Genomic DNA, 22,616 nt, shown 5'->3' on the forward strand with positions numbered 1-22,616 from the left:
CACGAATGTCTCCCTGTCGGTAACGTTGATTCATCCTGTCTTCTTTCTCCTTATTTTTGTCCCCTCTGCTCCTCAGCGTATCACCAGCGTATCACCCTCTGTCCGACCCCTCCATCCCTTCTTCCCCATCCCCCTCACCCCTCACCATCTGTTGACCTCATGCCATTTTGCCCTCCTCCCTCCACTGCTCTCTTTTTCTGCCCATTTGCTCCAACGTTTTGACTTTTCCTAAAATAGAAAGTGGGGGAGAGAAAAACCCAGCAGAGCTACGCCCTTTAGTTGAGCATACAGAGAGAAAGTCACTGTATGAGGTGTGTCTGTACATTTCTGATCCGTATAGTCTGGAGCTCCTGGCCCTCAGAGCAGCCACACCTCATAACTACCCCTCTACTGTAAATGAGTGTAATTAATACCAAAGGGGATGGTACCCTGTTAAATTACTGTCTGTATCTGCATGGAAGAGGGTGTCATGACTTTCGTTGAGCGTAATAAAAGCTTGAAAAACTTTAGACTCAAAGCAGGCCTGATATGCATATTTGGCCAAAGCGCCATATGCCCCGCAAAAGAAAATGTGTGTGTGTTTTAACAATGAGTATCAAGTTCAGACCCCCCTCCCCCACCATTTAAGGAAATATAAGTCACATGACATTCTTGGGGTATGAGTCATTGTCTCCATTTCTTGGTCTCTTCTTTTTGCTGTATTTTTCACTTCTTGTCTTTGTCTTTCTTAATCCCCACATTCTTCCACCCCTGTCTTTCTCTCCTAATTTCCATCTCACTCTGTTCTTTCTTTTCCCTCCATCCCCCATTCGTCTCCCTCCCCCTTTCCTCCAGACAGATTGATTCCAGATGTTACCAAATTCTTCTCTCCCTCCCCCTGTTCTAACCTAAACTCCTCCCTCTTCATCCTGCCTTTCTACTAGAACAAATAGAGCAACCTTGTTATGTATTGAATCGTGTGGGGTAGTTCTGGTTTCCAAGTGATGCGCTACATTGTTTTTCCACTGTTGGTGCCTTGTCAGAGTTACACACTCGGGTATACATTGCCAGAGACATTGGAGACCTGCGTCCTTTCAAATGTTCAGTGTGTCGTATCTTCATCAGTCCTCCACTGTCCAGCCATTGAAGACTACCAGTGGTTTTACCTCGTGTATTGCTGAATACAGCACTGTCCGTTCGGCGGCTCTCCCACTTTAATGCGGCGCACTGAGGAGTGTGTTCCCCCAGGGGATGAGGCACGAGGGGGAAATTGGTTCCAGATGAAACAGGAAGTGGATAGGGGGAGACAAAGAGAGGGCTGTTTTATGCAGGAGAAGGAGCCCGGACACTGCTGGGCTGAATAGCATACATCTCACTCCTCTGGCATGGATCATGTATGCTATAGTTTGTACTGTCCAGACAGCATCACACATCAATCTGTCACTCACTTCTGCTGCTCACTACTTAAACGCTCTCTGTGCCCCGTCAAGTGTTGTCCCTCTCTACTAGTTTGATTGACCTCATTCCCCTTTCCTTCCTCCTTCCCCTCCCTGTTTTTGTTCTGCCACTCCTTCCCTCTACCACCGCCATGTCTCATTGTGGTGTGGCTGTGGAGCCCCATCCAGGGTTAGTGCAGTAAGCACAGCTAGCTTTCTGAGAGGGCATCTCTCCCGTGCTGTCGCCATGGCATCCTGAGTCAGGCCTTTCCCATGATTGGTTGAAACAATTATAGTAGGGAGGGACCAATTCCCCCAGGAAGCAGGTTGGTGCAGAAGCAGGAGGTTACCTCTGTCTGTTTACAATGAAGAGGCCATGACCACCTTTTTACTACATTACACCAGCACTGGCTGCTCACTGAATGGAAGCTAATAGAGATACTGTATGAATTTAAAATGAGTTGCTGACTTTCGTGTCACATAGCACAAGCACAATGGAAACATATTCACCCTTTTTAACACGTGTAGGATGTTCCACCCTCCTTCCCCTGATTTGAAAAGGCCGGAGTCTTGTTACTCTGCCTCTTTTCCCTGCACAGTGTACTGCTAGCATATCAGATGGGATCGCTGGAATCCTCTCTCCTTACTGTTGTCAATATCATTGTTTGGTTTAACTTTTCCCCTATTGCTCTATCCCGCCCCCTCTCCCCAGTTCTTTTCCCTCCTCTTACATTGGCAGAAGACCCATTGTTCATGGCAGAGGGAGAGGGAGGGGTGACAGAAATAATCTAATTAGAAGTAATTACAGATCAATTAACCACAACACTAGATTCTGGGGCATGGACAGGGGAAGAGTCCGTTCTTTTTGTTGTTGCGGAGTGCAATTTGTTTTGTCGGCTGAATAAGGACCTGGCCTGGCTGCAGAATGATTCACCAGCTGCTCTACATGGTTGAGGCAGCGCTCAGGGTCTAAACCAAAAGAGTCATCATGTTAACTGTTAACTTGCATAATCCTTTGAAATGTGCCCCCTTAATTTCCCTGCTTCTTTCCTGCACCATATGTATTTTCATAAATGTATTGGTCTGTAGGGTATACAGCTAGGCTTGGGAACTGCCAGGGACCTCACAATACAATATTATCACGGTACTTAGGTGCCGATATGATATGTATTGCGATTCTATATGTGTTGCGATTCCAAACATATTGCTCACCATACGTCTGCTGCAGAGGGACTAGAGAGCCATGAGAAAACAAGTTTTGATTAAACTGCTGAAAAGAAGCTGGAGAACAAGCTTTGAAGAAAAAATACTGGAGTATTGGTGCAGGTACAGCACACTAGTACAAACATAATATTGCGGAATTGTCAAATGATGCGATCGGCAAAAAGGATATCCTGATATCTTACTGTATACATTTTCCCCCCATCACAAGTAACAGCTAGGCTGTTTCTCCTCTGGAGCATATTACTTTGTTTGGGGTGAAGATGGGAGCTGAAAATCGACTTCACTGCAAAATGTTAGACTCAAAATGTTGAATCACATCACATTTTCCAAACCCTTAACTCTCTTTTTTTTATTTTTTTTATAGAACAACGACCCTTTAACCCCAGGTTTCCTTGGATACCCACCTCACAGCCAGGTAAGAGTGCCATCTTACTGAAGTCTCCTTTAATTTAGGTATAATTGATGGATGTATCATGGAGTTTCATAAAACACGTTATAGTACTATTATAGTACTTCAGAAGGCCCAACACGAACATAGCCTACAGAAACTGTGACGACATTTTCCACTCTGAATCAATTTGATCTGCCTGGCTGCTGTGCACACTTTTCCACAATCCACATTCCCCTGCTCTCTTTCCCCTTCTTTCTCTTAGTTACTTGTGCTCTCCCTCCATATCGAGTGGCGCAGCAGTCTAAGGCACTGCATCTCAGTGCAAGGGGTGTCATTACAGTCCCTGGTTCGAATCCAGGCTGTGTCACATCCATCCGTGATTGGGAGTCCCATAGGGCGGCGCACAATTGGCCCAGCGTCGTCCGGGTTTGGACAGGGTTATAAATATCGGTTCCAGTAATGAGTACCTTATGTGCGCCAGACAAGGCTGTTTCTGACAGTCTCTTATCGGCCTGGGATCAGCAGCACAGTGCTGTGTCTTCTGTCTGTTGTCATGGCTGAGATGTGAGTGCAGGTCTCTGGTAGAGCCACATGAGGGGGGTGTTGGTCTGCCTGCCTGCCCTCCCACTCCTCTCAACATGATGGGTCTCCACAGCTTTATCTCCATTATGTGTTTTTTCCTCCAACATGTGTTCCTCTACCCCTGCCATCTCCTTTCTTGGGAATGCAGCTCGCTCGCTGCTTGTGCTGGAGAGAGGGGGAGGCGGGGTGGATGGAAAGTAGAAGAGGCAGGAGAGAGGAGGGGAGGATAGAGACTGAAGCACGTGAGCCACCATATTGAAGTTAACCTTTCTGTGGTGAGGTAATATATAGGTTAGACCAGTGGTATTCAAAGTTGGGTCGGGACCCGAAGTGGGGGAACTGCAGTGGGTTTGCCAAAATATATATTTTTATAAAAATTAAGAGTGCCTGGTATATTGTGCATAGTTTATTGTATAGGACAATATACAAATGTTTTTGAGAAATATGTTTTTTTTTTTTAATACAATTTTATTGAGTAAATGTATTTTGTTTTTCTTTTAATTTTGATAAGAGATGAAAATGTAATGAATTGAAGATTATTTGTTGATGTAAAAATAATTTTACCAATGTTAGATTTGGTGAGAAATACTTGCGAAACAAATGGGGATGCCAGAAATTCTTGCTGAGGGAATTGGGTCCCAGCTGATGAAGTTTGAATACCATTGGGCTAGAAACGTCTGAAATAACATGCATTTGGTAAGGTTGTTAAAATAGTTAGGTTCTCATGTGTTTGTTTGGATCATAACTTACTTATTTGATTCAAGACTAGTAAAATATACAACAAATGTTTTAACTTATTTAATGCTAGCTAGTTCTTAGTGATGTAATCGGGTACACATAGGAGTTGAGCTGGTTGTCATGCAAAGGGTTGAGGAGTTCCTATGAGCTATTGTGTGTTGGTTGATCTGGCTGTAGGTTTGGCTGTGTCAATAGGGACAATGTTTATGCATGGTGGCTTAGCCGAACCCCTACGTATTTTGTTTTGTCTGGAGGTTGGTAGGATCCTGTAGTATGAGTCTAGTGCCCCTCATCACGTTTAGGCTACAGAAGCCATGATGGTCCTAGTCAGTCACTATACAGTGACCACACAGCGCTGTATCTGCCTCTGATGATATAGAAAATAATAGGTTTGACTGTGTGGTCAGTAGTGTGTTGTGCAGTAACATCCATACCTAAGGACCAAAATGGAAATAAGCCTTCTGGCTTTATTGTGTTTTCATCCTTGAATTTATATGTATGTATTTTTGTCTCAAATTAAATGTTATTCGTCACATGCTTCGTAAACAACAGGTGTGGACTAACAGTGAAATGCTTACTTAGGGGGCCCTTAATAATTTTTTGATTTTTTAATTGAACCTTTATTTAACTAGGCAAGTCAGTTAAGAACAAATTCTTATTTACAATGACGGCCTAGGAACAGTGGGTTAACTGCCTTGTTCAGTGGCAGAACGACAGAATTTTACTTTGTCAGCTCGGGGATTCGATCTAGCAACCTTTCGGTTACTGGTCCCAAAACACTATAACCACTAGGCTACCTGCCACCCAAGATAACATTGGCAGTGGTGGGATTCGAACCCACACCTCCAGAGAGCCTGGAGCCTAAATCCAGCGCCTTAGACCACTCGGGCACGCTACCCAGTTTAATAACAATACAGAGAAAGACAATTGAGAAATAAAATAAAAATAAAACATGTAATAATAGATACAAAATGAGTAACAATAACTTGGTTATATACAATGGGTGCCAGTACTGAGTCGATGTGCAGGGGTATGAGGTAATTGAGGTAGATATGTACATATAACTAGGAATTAAAGTGACAGATAATAAACAGTAGCAGCAGCGTATGTGCTGAGTCAAAGTTAGTGCAAAAAGGGTCAATGCAGATAGTCCGGGTAGCTGTTTGGTTAACTATTTCACTAACTATTTAGCAGTCTTAAGGCTTGGGGGTAGAAGCTGTTCAGGTTCCTGTTGGTTCCAGACTCGGTGCATCGGTACTGCTTGCCGTGCAGTAGCAGAGAGAACAGTCTTGGGTGGCTGGAGTCTTTGACATTTTTTTGGGCCTTCCTCTGACACCGCCTGGTATAAAGGTCCTGGATGGCAGGGAGCTTGGCCCCGGTGATGTACTGGGCCGTACGCATTACCCTCTGTAGCGCCTTGTGGTTGGATGCCAAGCTGTTGCCATACCAAGCGATGATGTAGGCAGTCAAGATGCTCTCAATGGTGCTGCTGTAGAACTTTTCTTAGGATCTGAGGGCCCATTCTAAATCTTTTCAGCCTCATGAGGGTGAAGAGGTGTTGTTGTGCCCTCTTCATGACTGAGTTGGTGTGTTTGGACCATGATAGATCCTTAGTGATGTGAATACCAAGGAACTAAAAGCTTTCGACCCGCTCCACTACAGCCCAGTCGATGTGAATGGGGGCGTGCTCGGCCCTACGTATCCTGTAGTCCACGATCAGCTCCTTTGTGTTGCTGACTTTAAGGGAGAGGTTGTTGTCCAGGCATCACACTCATTATACGCTGTTTCATCGTCTTCGGGGATCAGGCCTACCACCGTTGTGTCGTCGGGAAACTTATTGATTGTGTTGGAGTCGTGCGCAGCCACACAGTTGTGGGTGAATGGGGTATACAGGAGGGGACTAAGCACGCACCCCTGAGGGGCCCCCATGTTAATGGTAAGCGTGGTGGATGTGTTGTTGCCTACCCTCACCAACTGGGGGTGGTCCGTCAGGATATCCAGGGTCCTTAGCTTAGTGATGAGCTTGGAGGGTACTACGGTATTGAACGCTGAGCTATAGTCAATAAACAGCATTCTCACGTAGATGTGTATTTTGTCCAAGTGGAAAAAGGCACTGTCTGTGGATCTCGTCAGGGTGGTATGTGAATTGGAGTGGATTCAGGAAGTCTGGGATCATGGTTTTGATGTGAGCCATGACCAGCCTTTCAAACCATTTCATGGCTACAGATGTGAGTGCTACGAGACGATAGTCATTTAGACAGGTTACCTTGGCATTCTTGGACACAAGGACTCTGGAGGTCTGCTTGAAACAAGTTGGTATTACACACCAGGTCAGGGATAGGTTGAAAATGTCAGTGAAGACACTTGCCAGCTGGTCAGCGCATGTATGCGTCCTGGTAATCCGTCTAGCCTTGCAGCCTTGTGAATGTTAACCTGTTTAAAGGTCTTACTCACATCGGCTATGGAGAGCGTGATCACAGTTGGTGCCCTCACGCATGGTTCAGTGCATAGAAGGCATTTATAGCTCGTCTGGTATGCTCACTTCACTGGGTAGCTCGTGGCTGGGTTTCCCTTTGTAGTCCGTGATAGTTTGCAAGCTCTGCCACATCCGACGAGCATCAGAGCCGGAGTAGTACGATTCGATCTTAGTCCTGTTTTGATGATTTTGCCTGTTTGATGGTTTGTCGGAGGGTGTAGTGGGATTTCTTATGTGTCTGGGTTAGTGTCCCGCACCTTGAATGCATCAGCTGTAGTCTTTAGCTCAGTGTGGATGTTGCCTATAATCCATTGCTTCTGGTTGGGATATGTACGTACGGTCACTGTGGAGACGTCATCGATGCATTTTTTAATGAAGCCAGTGACTGATGTGGTATACTCCTCAATACTATTGGACGAGTTCCGGAATATATTCCAGTCTCGTTAGTAAAACAGTTCTGTAGCTTAGCATCTGCTTCATTGGACCGCTTCCGTATTGAGCAAGTCACTGCTACTTCCTATTTGAGTTTTGCTTGTGAGCAGGAGTCCGGGGGATAGAGTTATGGTCAAATTTGCCAAATGGAGGGGGAGGGAGAGCTTTGTTATGCATCTCTGTGTGGATTAAAGGTGATATAGAGTTTTTAGCGCTTCTAGTTGCACAGGTTAAATGCTGGTACAAATTGTGGAAGACAGATTTCAGTGTTCCTGCATTAAAATCACCGGCCGCTAGGAGCGCTGCCTCTGGATGAGTATTATTTGCTTATGGCCTTATACTATTTGTTGAGTGCAGTTTTAGTGCCAGCATCGGTTTGTGGTGGTAAATAGACAGCTAAGAGAAAATATAGATGAAAAGTGTCTTGGTAAATAGTGTGGTCTGCAGCTTATCATGAGGTATTCTACCTCTCCGTCTGGACCAGCCTGCTACTTTTAATAGTCGAATAAATTCAATCTACTTAATTAGTAGAGCTATGTATTGTTTGTTGGTATGTAGGAATGCATGCATTGGCCTTCAGATTAATATTGCCGTATCGATATATAATCCATCATGGACAAGAAAATATTGATTAGGACTATTGCATCAGCCCAGAATGCCCATATCAGTGCATCCCTATATGCATGGCCTTATGATGATCTGTGTTTGTGGGGGAGGGGCATTGTTTGAATGTATGTGTGTGAGAGTGTGATGGAAATAGCCCTTTGTTTGAAAGCATGTGTGTGTTTGTGTGCCTGCCAGGGTGCACAATAAATATGGCTGTGCATCTGTGTGTTTATCAGTGTGTTCAGTCTGTGTAGTTAATCCTTAGATCATCCCCCATTCATCCTCTCATCCTCCTCACTTACACCCTAATCCCGTCATCCCTCGCTCTTCCCCATCCCTTTATCCTTTTACCTCTATCCTGTTATCTCTCGCTCGCATCCACTGCCTCTCTCAGCCTCTCGTTTACCCCTTTCCCACCACATCCCATCACCTCTTTTTGTCCCTCTCTCCATCTCTCTCTCCCCTCTGTAGTAGCCAACCTCAGCAGATGTCTGCATACTGGCATAGACGTTTTGCAGGCAGGGCAGAAAAGGGGAGAAAAAAACAAGAAGTGCAGGGGAACTGCACTCCTCTCTCCCATCGAACCCCAACAGTACTGTACTGTAGGAAATGAAAAAGCGCAATGCAGAGTAATAAATATACATGTTGTGAAGGTGTAGAATTGGGCCGTAGCAGTTTGAAGCTGTTTCCTCTCTGGGTAATGAACATGGGGAGGTAAGGGGGAGCTGCCTGCCTGCCAGCCTAACATGGGGTTGACAAGCTGCCATCCAATAAATAAATGATAAAAAAAAAAAAAACTGCAATGCAGTGGGTAGCGTTACAGTGTGAAACGGAGCGTCTTCTACTCAGGGCTGCCAAACAGCAGCTCCTTCCTTCCTAACCTGTCAGTACCTAGCCAGAGAGGGGAGGGGAGGGGAGGGGATGGAGAGACTGATGGATAGGAGGGACCCAGCCAGGCTCACAGAGAGGGAAAGTTTGAAGGGGGATGGAACATGCAGAAGCCATGACCGAGCAGAGCAGGAGAGGTAGTGTGAGTGAGAAGTGACACACGTCAGAGGAAGAAGAGAAGAGACTCGAGGGGAGAGTGACAAGGACACAAGGCTTGTGTGGTGCTAAGGGAAGGGGGAACACTGGCGGAGAGCGAGGGAGAATTTGAATCTGTGAGAGACGTGGACAGAAGGTGCTTCCCGGCGGATGGTAACAGACCACATTCAGAGCGGAATAGAGAGAGAGGAGAGACTCTTCCTTCCCGTGCAGACAATGATGGGGCTGTACTATCCTGCGGTGTTGCCGGTGAGTTCATGTCATAGCCAGTTTTCTGTACGCTCCTATCCAGTATAGCAGGTTTAGACCTGGAACATCTAAAGAACAAAATACTTTGCTCTTTTCTACATGTTTTGGAAAAATATGCAGTTGATTCGACTGATGTTTACCTAGCTAGTTTTGATACGTTGCATAAGGCAAGGCCTCAGATTACTACATGGAGTTATACTGTTGTTTCTCTTTTACAACAAATACATGCACATAGCCTAGACATTGAGGAACGCTCAGTGTTTTGTGACTAGTATTGTGTAACGACTTATGTAACGTAACTTGTTTTTTATCATTTAAATATGTAGATGTGTTACTGGCAGCAAGAGGGGTTAACTGTGTACATGTTCTAATGAGCCTGGTGCCCCAACATGTTCTGTGGTCCTGTCTGTGCTTCAGGGCCCTCAAGGAGGTCCAGGCTTCTGCAAATGTCTCTGTAAATTAGCAGTGTTGAGCTGTGTATATGTCGCACGTTGCGGCCATGCTGACTGTACAGAACATCATGTTAGTCCAGGGGGTGCGGTGGAGGGCTGTTGGAATGAGAAGGGGGTGCTACAGCAATTCTTTGTTGTCTTCCCAGCTGTCTTTGCTGTTTAACCCCCCCCCCCCCTTTCTGAGTGAAAGAGACAGGTGCCAAGAAACAGTTGTGACTCTTCCCCTCAATCCTTCGCTGTTGGTACGACCCTACCTCCCCTTTCCTCCCGCCACAATACTGGATGGGATGCTGTGAGGTTCTGTGCTCTGGGTGCTGATTGGACAGTTAGCAGCAGGAATCTCCCCAAGTGCTTTTAACTCCAGCACATGCATTTCTAGGGCTGTGTGACTTGGAGCTCGACCCTCCCCTCTCTCCCATTTCTCTGCTGTTTCTCTTCCCTGAGGCATCAGCAGCTGTTACCTAAACATGTTTTTCTCCTCAAAGGGCACGGGCAGCCAAATAGGGGATGTTTTGGGGGGGGGATTCAAGTGTGGATGGATTTTAAAGGTGTCACCAATCATCCACTGTCCCATGCGATCAGAGAGAAATGAGGTTAAGAAAATGCCTTCTTTTAGTTGACAGATTTAAAGTGTATGCGTGTGAGTGCATTAGGGTTATAAATGCATTTTGCTACCCCATCAATTTAATTTACAGCTTTGCTATTAAGCAACCAAGCAAAGTGCAAACACAGCAACCAACCATATGAATGGCGGGTTCTGAGAAATGGTGTGATGGTGGTGTATTTTACTGCCTCACCTCCATTACTGCAGCCACCCTGCTTGGTTTAGAGAGGGAAGGCAGGGATTGAAAGTATTTTGCGGAGCCCCACCCAAGTGTTCGCCCCCCAGGGGTAAGAGACTTACCTGCTGCTTCACATTTGCACCAACCAAACTGCTGCAGAACTGGCAGACAGTATTACAGCACTAATGCACTCTGAGACATCTGTCTCCACTACAGGCTTACTGCTGCTGCTCACTGCCCATCTAAACCTGCAGTACTGACAATCCAGCTGGCTCAAGGGACGTGCAGAAAAGCATTGAGCTTTGAATAGACAGCACAGCAAGTATGTTAATTTGCACACATGCACTATTGTGACTGACAGAAACAATGGCCAGTTCTGCTGCAGTGCAGTGTTGAGTCTCAGAGGCTCCTTAAGCCCCTTCCCCCACTATCAGCTGACGGAGCTGGTTCAGTTCAATGGACACATGGCGCAGCAACGTTAATTCTCTTGCCTTCTTCTCTGGGCTGAAAGAGAAGACATCCTCACTAGTGTTGGTGACTGACTCAATCAAATATTGTGAGGAAACTTTAACAGCGATTGGGCATGGATGTTAATCCTCCCAAATACACTGATTCGTACCCCAACAGCAGGCTAGGTCTTAGGGTGCTGGGTTGTTTCCCTCTGTAATTAACTGCATAGAGCAGCGTTTCATAGAGAGACCGAAGCATTAGGAGGGTCATGTCAGTGAACTTGGCAAAGGTTAAGTGTCAGGGAGGAGGTTTGCTCCTCCACCATACCAGACATCTTTCAGAGTTTTGGGACCGTGTATGGCCACCATGGTGTTGGTGCCGTAGTGGACGTGGCTCACGCTGGGCCGTCTGTAGGAGTATATAATGGGAAGGCTGCTGAGGGAAGTCTTTTTAAAGGTGTCCTGTGAGACGGGTCCAGCCAGGTTTTCAGAATCAGTGTGGTACGGCTGAACATCCAACTGGCCGTGCATGGTCCCATCCTTCATGGCCGACAACAACCTCTGATCTCTTTGATGCGTTTATGTAATATTGACTGAGTCAGTGAATACAATAGCCTGTACTACCACCGGACCTTTAGAAACTGACCAACTCTTTTGTTAAGAGTCTAATGCTCTGTTACCCTTAAATGAATTGCCATGTGTTATTTTGCTTGTGGTGCCTGTAGGGTTTAAGCCAATTAGCTGTTAATGTACCGTGGAGGGATAGGCTGTATATTATGTGTCGTGATTTTCATTGGTTGACAACCCTGAAGGAGTGACAGGGTTTCAGTTTATAGGCGCCCTTACATGGAGATGGGAGGCGGCTACAGCGCTATGCTTGACTGGCTCTTGGGATCCGTGAGTCACGTTTCATAGCGGCGGTGGCTTTGACTGACTTGGGGGAGGCGGGGCGGAGGTAGAAACCCTCGTCTGGATTTCATCAAGCGAGGAGGGAGAAAGAAGGAGAGGAAAAAGGAGAGGGAAAGCAAATCTATTTCTCCAGCTGCAGAAAAAGGAAGAGGAGCGTACTACTGCAGTGGAGAGAGAGGGGGGAAGAGGCGGCATATTTAATGCAAAGCAATGCGTCACAGTAGGCTGTAGATTAGATTAATAGTGGTCATTCAGTTATTCATTCATGATACACGGATTGGGATTAGAGTAACTAGCTGGTTAAAGAGATTACTGTAGTCTACTAACACTCTTCACTGACTGTCTACTGTACTGTGCAATTTAATTCAAATGATTTCATTACGCTGCAGTCACTGCACACATTTTAACACACGCACTCTCGCAACGTTCGTTGAATATTTTGACCCACATTGCAAGCCCTCTCTCTCCCCCCGGTCCTCTTGGTGTATGGAAAAACCTATGGTGTCTCAGGTAACACTTCTGTACTACCGCTGTCGAGTGTGTAGAGAAAGAGGGATGCAGAGTTTAGCCTATCGTAATTCAGATGGTGCATTTAATGTGTCATACCTTCATGCAGAACAGTAAATCTGAAGTTATTTTGTATGGGTACCTTGTGGTCAAATGAGATTTGTTATGCTTAGACTATTTTATATTAATTCCTGCATTGCCTTTGAACATCACCTAGTGGCTTACTAGTGAGTTATGATATTGTATACAAATATACATGTGAAATATTATACAATTTCACCTTACAACCCCCTCTGTCTCTTGAAATTTGTAAACAATTTGATCATTCAGTTTCCGTTTTTAATACAATGTTTTTCCACATGATTTCATTCTTTCCTTTTTGCAACACAGAATTACTCCCTTTTTATAATAGCCTCTCTTCTATCTCTCCCTCTCTTCTCTCCCTCTCCTCTCTCTCTCCTCTTCTCTCCCTCTCCTCTCTCTTCTCTCCCTCTCCTCTCTCTTCTCTCCCTCTCCTCTCTCTCTTCTCTCCCTCTCCTCTCTCTCGCTCTCTCTCGCTCTCTGCCCTGTGTGTGAAATACTGCCATTTAGGGCAGTGTTACTGTTACCTCTCAGTGAGTGTGGCAGGAATGTCCCGTTGACAAGTGGGTTGAGTACTACCAGCCCTCAGCCAGTACCTTCTCTCTACTATTTAGCTTTGTCCATCCATCAGTGGATACCAGTGAGTAGCCTAAATATCCATTCCAGTACTCACATGATCGAGATACTGTACTGTTAGAAACACCCACTTCACTTCCACCCCTCCCCCATCCTCTGAGCCTCCAACACAGATTTGGATTTGGTCACTGTGACTCAGATGATGAGAAGCACCTTTTACTTCCTGGTTCCAGGCTTCTACGTGTTTATGGATGACATGTCTTTACAGGAGGAAGAATCCTCCTTCATTTAATCATCCTCCCCGTTTTATGCAGGACTTATGTGCTATTGTTATTATTAAGTTAATGACATTGTAATGAATGCAGTATGCAGTCAGCCTCATAAGCGATTCATATGGACCAGAATACATAAGGAGAGGCTGGTGGAATATAGCACTAGAACAGTTTTCCATCCTGTTCGGAATTAAACCTACTTTTGTTGCACTCGTTATCTTGAAGGCACAGAACCGAGAGCTCAGTCCTCCTTATCAAGTAGAGGGGATTTAATAGTAGCCGGGACAGTTCTTTTCACTGTCAAGTGAAAACTTTCAAGATTTGTGAATCCTCATTTGCTTTACTGCCCTGCAACTTAGTTTCCCTGGTAATTAAAAAGGCTGTCTGGAGCCTGGGTGTCGCCTCGCCCAGGCCTGACTGGCTGGCTGGCCGGCTGACTGACTGGCCCGTTTTAATGGTATTGGATGCTGTCATCACGCCTGGAAGGCCACGAAGCAGTTTCATGGCCCGAAACAAAATGGCGCCCCCCCCCCATTCCTCCCTCCCCCCTACAGGCTTTGCTCTTTCTGAACACAGTTGGGGTGTTTTGAAGTTATTACAGGATGTCCTTGAGTGTGTGACTGAAGAGTGCTATATCACAGTGTCACCATACCACAACACATAACTGACACCTTTTTTAAAATCGTGACCGGCCGTTGCTACAATCCATTACCGTGCTTATCATGAAGACAGTATAGTAACAGTGCTGTGGCAATGGCCTGGAGCCGTCTCCCAACTCAATTGGTTATGATATGAATTCATATCAAGTGTAACTAAAAAGGATGCCAGTATCTGTTCACAGGGTATTTTTATAAATATTCTCTGGATATGCGTGTACATGGATAGTGAGCAGGCTTGTGTAGCAATGTGTGTGTATCAGATTTTGTGATTTGTCAATAATAGATGTGGTTGCAGTGAATATTTCATGGTAGGCTGACTGAAATGCTCTGCTGTCAGAGATATGGAGAGAGAGAGAGTAGGAGGGAGGGTGAAATTTAAGCTGTGTTTTTAACCCTCGTTCTAGTCTCTCCATGCCCCCCATCTGCACGGTACAGTACAGTAATGCCTACTAGTATTAACCCTGTCTTCTCTCTGTCAGGGTTCTCAAGATTCAACGGGGGGCCAGGAGGGGCTGGTGCCCCCGCCCTTCTCAGCGTTCCCTCCACCACCCCCTCCGCAGAACGGCCTGGGGACAGAGTTTGGCGGTGCTTTGTTTGGTGCTGGTGGGCAGGGGCCTTCGGACTCAGGGGCTGGAACAAATGGCTCAGCCACCACTTCCAACATCTTACCCACCCCGGTCAGTGTTATGGTTGGTTTTGTTGTTAGGCTCACTCTGCATTTGTCCCGATAATGATCAAGATTACTCGGATCATTCCATTTATCAGCCTCTCCCTTTCCCTCTCTCTCTCTCTCCTCTCCCCCAGCAGACAGAAGTGTCTCCAGGTCAGGTAGATGGAGTGGGGCAGTGCGTGGCAGTGGAATTAGCAGGAGTATCCGGGGCTGACTCCGCAGAGGCCAAAGGAACCCCAAAACGACTTCACGTCTCCAACATCCCCTTCCGCTTCCGAGACCCTGACCTCAGGCAGATGTTTGGGGTAAGAATATGGGAACTTCCTTGCTGCACTTTGAGATGAGGAGTAAATCAGTTTAACCCTCCTGTTGTTTAATTGATGGTTGGTGTCAGAGTGGGTGTTGAGAAGAACAAAGGGCCAGACAGTCACAAAGGGAGGAACACTCATGTCCTTTGATTTGCTCTATCACAGGGCCATGAGAGCCACAGAGAGGTAGTCAGTAGTTAGTGAACGAGTGAGGAAAGGAAGGCATGTAGTAACAAAGGAATAGAAAAATAGACAATAGAAGGTAGTTGCAATTTGATTGAATTTATTTTGGTACAATACTGCCTCCTAGTGTGTTGCAGGTGTAGTTCACCCCTGATTGTCAATTAATTACACAGAGTACATAATGCAAGTTGAGTTTTTGTTTGTATCCTAATTTCTTGTGTTTTGTTTATTTTCAGCAATTTGGGAAGATTATTGATGTTGAGATCATTTTCAATGAGAGGGGCTCAAAGGTGAGTGAGATGGTAAACATGTCCTCAGTCCCACCGCTGTGGACATTATGATAAAAAATTCAAGTGTTCACTGTGTCTCAATGATACATTTTCCACACACACTGTGTCCTATTGACCTGCACTGATAGTATAAACAACAGGGTAGTATTATGGTTTAAAAAAAACTCCAGGCCACTATTGAACGTCTGAAACTAGATTGAAAGTAAGTCAAAATTATAATGGACCTATATATTTTCTAATAACTGCAAATAGATTTTGAAAAGCAAATCGGTCCCATGAAAATCTGTGCGGCCCTCCGTTGAATTTCGACATTCCGTTTGCCCAACCCTTCCCTAATCAGTAACCACCGTATCAGTTCTAGAACAAACCGTATAAACCAGTGATTACAACTGTGTACCTGTTCAGTAAATGTGTAATGAAATGAGTAAAACTAGCTAAATCAAAGGGTTTTGATTTTCTATAGAACAACTGGTATGTTTCTTCCACCCCTCTCCTTACGCTGTCTTTGTGGTGCTCCTCTTTCCCCTCTGTCTGTCTACCCCAGGGCTTTGGCTTTGTCACGTTTGAGACCAGCGCCGACGCGGAGAAAGCCCGGGAAAGGCTTCATGGCACGCTAGTGGAAGGTCGCAAGATAGAGGTAATTTAACCCATCTCCTCCTCCTACCATCGTTCCTCTGCCTGTACACTGATTCCGCTAGCTGCCGTCATTTTCCACTGACATGCTCTGATGTGGTCTCTGCTGGTACCCAGATGGGTTGCTGCCTTTTTTCGGGGCGTTTGTCTTGTTTCCTGGTTTCGTTTGGGGCGGGGGGAGAGTTGTAACCTCAAGGCATGCTGGGAAGTTTTTGCTCTCTAAATCGTTTAGGTCTCAGTTCTGTCTTGCACCATTTCTTATTATAGCTTCCACTGCTTTGATTTCAAAATACAATCTAAATCGCCTTCCTCTGTTGCTGGAATCGCGGGACATTAGGGGAACGTGATGAGACGATGATGCATGGCCGATTGTAGCCAGGTTGATCATATCTTAGTTCCTAGTCTAGAATGTTCCTCCCCCCCCCCCCCCCGTGCTGCAAAGTGGTAGTGACAAGCTTATGTCTCCTGGCCTCCAGCATGCAGCACAGTGCATGCTCTCCTCTCCTCTCCATCTGTAAAATAACTATGCCATATACTTGATATTAAGCTCCCTCCTTTCACTATCATTTTTTAATGAAGCTTTGGCTCGTATGTGACTGTTTCAGGGTTGGGGAGAAGCTGAGAAGATGCATGTTTTTCTTTGAAATATTGTCCGTTTGCGTGCCAGTGATATCCTACCCATCTCTGGAGCAGATCTATTTTAAGCCAGGTTCTTAGCCAATCACGATTCTGCATGGGCTCCTGCCTCCTTGCTGTGGTTAACTGTGCTAGTTGTGTCCTGCATGATGGTGATGGCTGGACCCGCTTGGGTTTCATCTGTCAGCTCTCCAACGTCTGGTTCTGAATGACACCTGCATCCAATGGTCTATAAGCCCTACATTTCACCTTCAGTCAATCAGCAAGTTGAATGGATACTGATGGAGCCCAATGAAAACCCACATCAGTTAAACTTCTATAAATCAACAACCTGTTTGTTTGGCCCTGGCGGTTCTGTAACCTCTGTCTCTGTAGTCTTTGGAGTATCTTTTTGTTTCATGCATGATCGTAAGGAAGTAAGGAAGTTTCTCTCTCTCTCTCTCTTCGCCTTTGGTCATTGCTGCATGTGTGACAGTAGTTGTACTCTCTGAAGCTGTGGCCAGTCCTTTGTAATCAGCATGGGGTCAACAGGAGTGTCTGTCATCAGGTTTGTCTGTGTTTGACTAGTGCATGGGATAGAACAGCCGTACAGACTAAGGGCAAATAAAGGTTGTTCTGTATTTATACACTCATTCAACAGCGAAGGAAAAGCCCAGCATTCCTTTGAGGCAATGCTATGTGACGATTCTTCTTTCTCCTAGAAGTTGTTTGCAACCCTAGCTTTGTCCTTGGTAATATAATTTCAGTTTTTTTTAACTGGCTGTTATTCTAACAAATGTGAAGATACTAATTAAAAACTGGCTAAGCTTAGAGGGAATGTTCTGACATGAGGAATGTTTAGATGTTTTAATGGCCCCGTACTAGGCTAGGCTTAGATTACACATTGTTTTGCTTAAAATACTACCGTAGTATGTCTTTCAGTTTCCTAACACATTGTTTTGCTTTGGAAACTCTGAAAGATATACCATGGTAGTATTTTACCAGATTGTTTTTGAAATCAGGAGTGTGAATATTCCGTTTGCTATCCTTTTGCATGGGATTTATTGGAAGTATGTGTGCATGATAATACTATGGTGTTGTAACATGGCTGTCACTGCAGCACTAGTGCGGACAGTCTGGGATTTCTTGCATGTCTTTTATATCGGCTATTTTGTTAAGACTAGATGATTTTGGTGATAGTGATGTGGACTTTTGGTTGTTTAGCATGACATCTTCTCAAAGTTGAAAACGCCTACTTTTATGAAGGTCTGTTTATCCATAAAACAAAAAAAGGCAATAGTTGTTGATTGGATTCAATAATTTATTTAATGTTGTTGACTTAAGTCTGTCAGTGCATGGGAATCTGTAGCGATTGTTCTCCTAGCTAGTCAGTTTGGAATCCTAAGTGTGCATGGCTGTTGGTTCTACACAGAGTGTAGTATTGATCTCTGCAGTGGCCTATTCTATTACATCGAAGTGTACTTCTTTTTGTCTGGAATAAAACTCTGCGCTTTGAAGAAGTCAGTTTCCCGTGCGCGTCCAATGTACCCATGTAAGTGGTCCGATTCACTTGTCTTCCTGCTGTTTGTGTCTCCACTCCACACTACTGTGTGTGTCTAAGTCTGCACACACACCATGCATCTCCTCCATCAGTCTGTGTTTGTTTGTGTCCTCCTCATGTCAAAGGGTATTCCACAAAAAGCATTCAAACTAAAGACATTGACATCACCACCCATAGACCTGGGCTCTCCAACCCTGTTCCTGGAGAGCTACCCTCCTGTAGGTTTTCACTCCAACCCCAGTTGCGATGTACCTGATTCAGCCTTTCAACCGTGTAATTATTAGAATTGAGTGTGCTAGATAACCTACAGGACGGTAGCTCTCCAGGAACAGGGTTGGAGAGCCCTCCCGTAGACGCTTAATCAATTTCCAGGCAGTGACAATTATATGCCATCAAGCAACTCATCATACTGATGTTTTGAAAGTGACATTTAAGACATTTGACTGTGGGATACCCCGACATTTGACGGATAAAGCCCTTTAAGTCTTGTCACCGTGCTGTCATACCACATTTCTCACCCTGAAGTACTGTAGTAGTAACAGCGTATTGAACGTGTAGGTGTGTCTCTCTCACCGTGAAGCATGCTGCTCTTGTTGATGTGTTGGTGTGATGGGAAGTGATTGCTCCGTGGCGCAGAGTTTTAGACAGACATTAGATGCTGTAGAATATGAAAATTGCAGTCTATCACCCCAGTAGTGGTGGTAATGAGAACGAGCGACGTCTCGTCTCCTGGTGCTCTTGAGTCTGCATGCATCTCATCAGACACAGGGTCGCAGAGAGGAAAACTCCTCACTCAGAGACAAACCATGTCACCACTGCATGAGCCTGAGTCTCTGACTAAAGAGAGAGCTGGGTGTGATAAGGACTAACTTACTGTTCATCTGATCCTGCATGGCTGATCCGTTCTCATTCAGTGATAGATGTACGCTACACTACTGCAGGTGGCAAACCGCTCACAGCCTCCATTTGAAACAGTTCTGTCAGTCTTTTAAAGAAAAGGGTCATGTTCTTCAAGAAAACCAATCAGACTTGATGTTTAATCCTGACATTCCACCTCGGTGTCAACCTAATTGAAAAGGCATCGATTTGGATCCTTTTTCAACATGAGCTCTTTTACTTGAGCTTTAGATGTGAATTGGCTCCAATCAAAAGAAGGCTGTGATAACTCTGCTCCCCAGAACTGTATTACTGCTCTCAATGGGCTGTTTGTGATAAACTGGGCTTAGCTTTGGATTTAGTCATGGTTGTTGCTTGTTTCAGATACTTTGCATGATTGACAGAGAAAAAGAGGTGAACTTGTGAATGGATTGGTGTGGTTGTGTGTGTTTATGTGAGAGGAGGGCAAAAGAAAAGGGGACAGGGAGTATGAACTGTTCCCTTTCCACTCCTCTCTCTTTCTCCCAGACCACAGGCTGCTCCATCTCTCTCTCTCTCTCCTTCACACTCCCATTCTCTCTCTCTCCTTCACTCTCCCTCTCTCTCCTTCACACTCCCATTCTCTCTCTCTCCTTCACTCTCCCTCTCTCTCCTTCACTCTCCCATTCTCTCCAAGCCAGTCAAGTTTGTCTTCCTTTGTTTCTCCCCAGTCCTCTGTCCCTGTGTGACACTCCCCAGTCCTCACCCTCTTGTCTTGTATATGTGCACCTGTGTGTGTAATACCTCTCGTTGTATTTCCTTTCACATGTTATATTCTCGTCTTTAGTCCCTTAACCCATCCTTCTCTCTTTTTATCCTTTTTTTTTTTCTAAAGTTATTTTGTTGTGATTCATGGCGGAACTAAATGTTCCAACGTCATTTCTTTATACAATTACCCCCCTCTGCAGATCAAAATATTAATCCTGCCAACGTCGCTTTTACTAAGAATCATTTTACTCTACAATTCACTTAAGTATTTTTACTGCCACTCTTGACTGTGGGAGACATATTTTCAGACGCAATTAAGCCAATCTCTTAATATAAAAGTGGTCGACCTGGTTTTTGTGTCCCTTACTCCTCTCTTATGACCACTATAATTTGCATACGTTGAAAGAAGCACCCCTCCAGTCCGTGTATCTCTCTAGAAATGGAAAGACGCTCATGCATTGAGCAAAAACTCATTTTGGATGATTTTTCTCTCAAAAACTGTATCACTGCTTTCAACTATTATCCCCATTTTATTTCACATTGGGGGGGATTTAATTTATTGGGTTGTTTGTTGGTTTATTTATTTGTTATTATATTTTTTCTGTTTCCCTGATGACTTCTATGTGTGTTGTCAGTCTCCACGGTAACCACTCGCGTGTCCTCACGCTGTTTCTTCGGCAACGGTAAGTTGTGTATATATGACATAATCGCTGATCTGACCCCAACCCCTCCCTTGAAAAAGGCAGTAGATGCAAAATCACACATTGTTTTGAATATTCCTAAAGGAACCGTTAATTTGGTAGTTCCAATCTGTCAATTAGCTTATTGGCAGTAGATGCTGGGAGTAAGATGGACAGTAGTTGCATGCTTTAGTTATGTCCACAGCATCTTTGTATTGTATATTACAAATCAATTTGAAGTATGGTAGCCTAGCATTGTTCTGATCTTCCAGCTATCCAGAGTAGAAGTCCCTGTTATGATGGGGCCTGTATTGATAGGGAAGGTAGCAGTGACGAGGCACACACACACACACACATAGACAGACAGACAGACAGACAGACATACAGACACACAGCCCATTGACAGCCTGGTCCAACTAGTAATAATAATGGATCCACCCCCCTCCCCTCCTCTCATTAACACCTCCCCGCAATGTCCAAGTTTAATCATCCTCCTCTTTGCAATGACATGGCTTACCAGAACCCATTTGATTAATACTTCATTGTATGTATATTTTTCCTAATGAATTGTTATCCCCAGTAATGATAATAACCCATGGCTCTCTGGGAAGCTCCTGTTCAATTGTGTTATCATCCCTTCAGCTGCTTCAGTCAATCTTAAGGGGAAAATAAATCTGTCATTATTCTTTTGAGTAACTTTTCTTTGTCTCTAGTGTTGGATGGGTTTCAGATTCATGGGTGGGCCTGTGTAAAGGTGCAATATGCAGAAATCGCTTTGCCATTTCCTGGTTGCTAAAATTCTAATAGTTAGCCTAATTTCTGTTTGTGACAAACAAGTGACCTATAGTGTAGAGAGTCATTGTACCATTTAAACCGCTGTGAAATATACACTGCTCAACAAAATAAAGGGAACACTTAAACAACACAATGTAACTCCAAGTCAATCACACTTCTGTGAAATCAAACTGTCCACTTAGGAAGCAACACTGATTGACAATAAATTTCACATGCTGTTGTGCAAATGGAATAGACAAAAGGTGGAAATTATAGGCAATTAACAAGACACTCCCAATAAAGGAGTGGTTCTGCAGGTGGTGACCACAGACCACTTCTCAGTTCCTATGCGCTACCAGGAGACAGGCCAGTACATCAGGAGACGTGGAGGAGGCCGTAGGAGGGCAACAACCCAGCAGCAGGACCGCTACCTCCGCCTTTGTGCAAAGAGGAGCACTGCCAGAGCCCTGCAAAATGACCTCCAGCAGGCCACAAATGTGCATGTCAGCATATGGTCTCACAAGGGGTCTGAGGATCTCATCTCGGTACCTAATGGCAGTCAGGCTACCTCTGGCGAGCACATGGAGGGCTGTGCGGCCCCACAAAGAAATGCCACCCCACACCATGACTGACCCACCGCCAAACCGGTCATGCTGGAGGATGTTGCAGGCAGCAGAACGTTCTCCACGGCGTCTCCAGACTCTGTCACGTCTGTCACATGTGCTCAGTGTGAATCTGCTTTCATCTGTGAAGAGCACAGGGCGCCAGTGGCGAATTTGCCAATCTTGGTGTTCTCTGGCAAATGCCAAACGTCCTGCACGGTGTTGGGCTGTAAGCACAACCCCCACCTGTGGACGTCGGGCCCTCATACCACCCTCATGGAGTCTGTTTCTGACCGTTTGAGCAGACACATGCACATTTGTGGCCTGCTGGAGGTCATTTTGCAGGGCTCTGGCAGTGCTCCTCTTTGCACAAAGGCGGAGGTAGCGGTCCTGCTGCTGGGTTGTTGCCCTCCTACGGCCTCCTCCACGTCTCCTGATGTACTGGCCTGTCTCCTGGTAGCGCATAGGAACTGAGAAGTGGTCTGTGGTCACCACCTGCAGAACCACTCCTTTATTGGGAGTGTCTTGTTAATTGCCTATAATTTCCACCTTTTGTCTATTCCATTTGCACAACAGCATGTGAAATTTATTGTCAATCAGTGTTGCTTCCTAAGTGGACAGTTTGATTTCACAGAAGTGTGATTGACTTGGAGTTACATTGTGTTGTTTAAGTGTTCCCTTTATTTTTTTGAGCAGTGTATTTTCAATAACGGAAAATTATTGTATTTTCAGCTGTTTGAAGTAGAGGCTGACCGATTATGATTTTTCAACGCCGATACCGATTATTGGAGGACCAAAAAAAGCCGATACCGATTTTTATATATATATATATA

General features: G+C 45.1%; 1 protein-coding gene and 1 non-coding gene across 5 annotated transcripts in view; one reads left to right on the plus strand and one right to left on the minus strand.

The window, feature by feature from the left end:
* LOC120038133 (RNA binding protein fox-1 homolog 2-like) overlaps positions 1–22,616 on the plus strand; it is a 37,976-nt gene that overhangs the window by 3,091 nt on the left and 12,269 nt on the right. For all 4 annotated transcript variants that reach the window (XM_038984035.1, XM_038984031.1, XM_038984033.1 and 1 more), the window contains exons 2-6: positions 3,004–3,054; positions 14,324–14,521; positions 14,649–14,819; positions 15,242–15,295; positions 15,840–15,932. In XM_038984035.1, coding sequence (XP_038839963.1) covers positions 3,004–3,054; positions 14,324–14,521; positions 14,649–14,819; positions 15,242–15,295; positions 15,840–15,932 — 567 coding nt within the window. The remainder of the gene's footprint in view (positions 1–3,003; positions 3,055–14,323; positions 14,522–14,648; positions 14,820–15,241; positions 15,296–15,839; positions 15,933–22,616) is intronic.
* On the minus strand, positions 5,167–5,248 carry trnal-uag. The gene has a single exon. It is a non-coding gene; the product is annotated as a tRNA-Leu (tRNA).

The sequence above is a fragment of the Salvelinus namaycush genome, chromosome 3 (genome assembly GCF_016432855.1).
Source record: "Salvelinus namaycush isolate Seneca chromosome 3, SaNama_1.0, whole genome shotgun sequence".
In the NCBI taxonomy this organism is placed as follows: domain Eukaryota; kingdom Metazoa; phylum Chordata; class Actinopteri; order Salmoniformes; family Salmonidae; genus Salvelinus; species Salvelinus namaycush.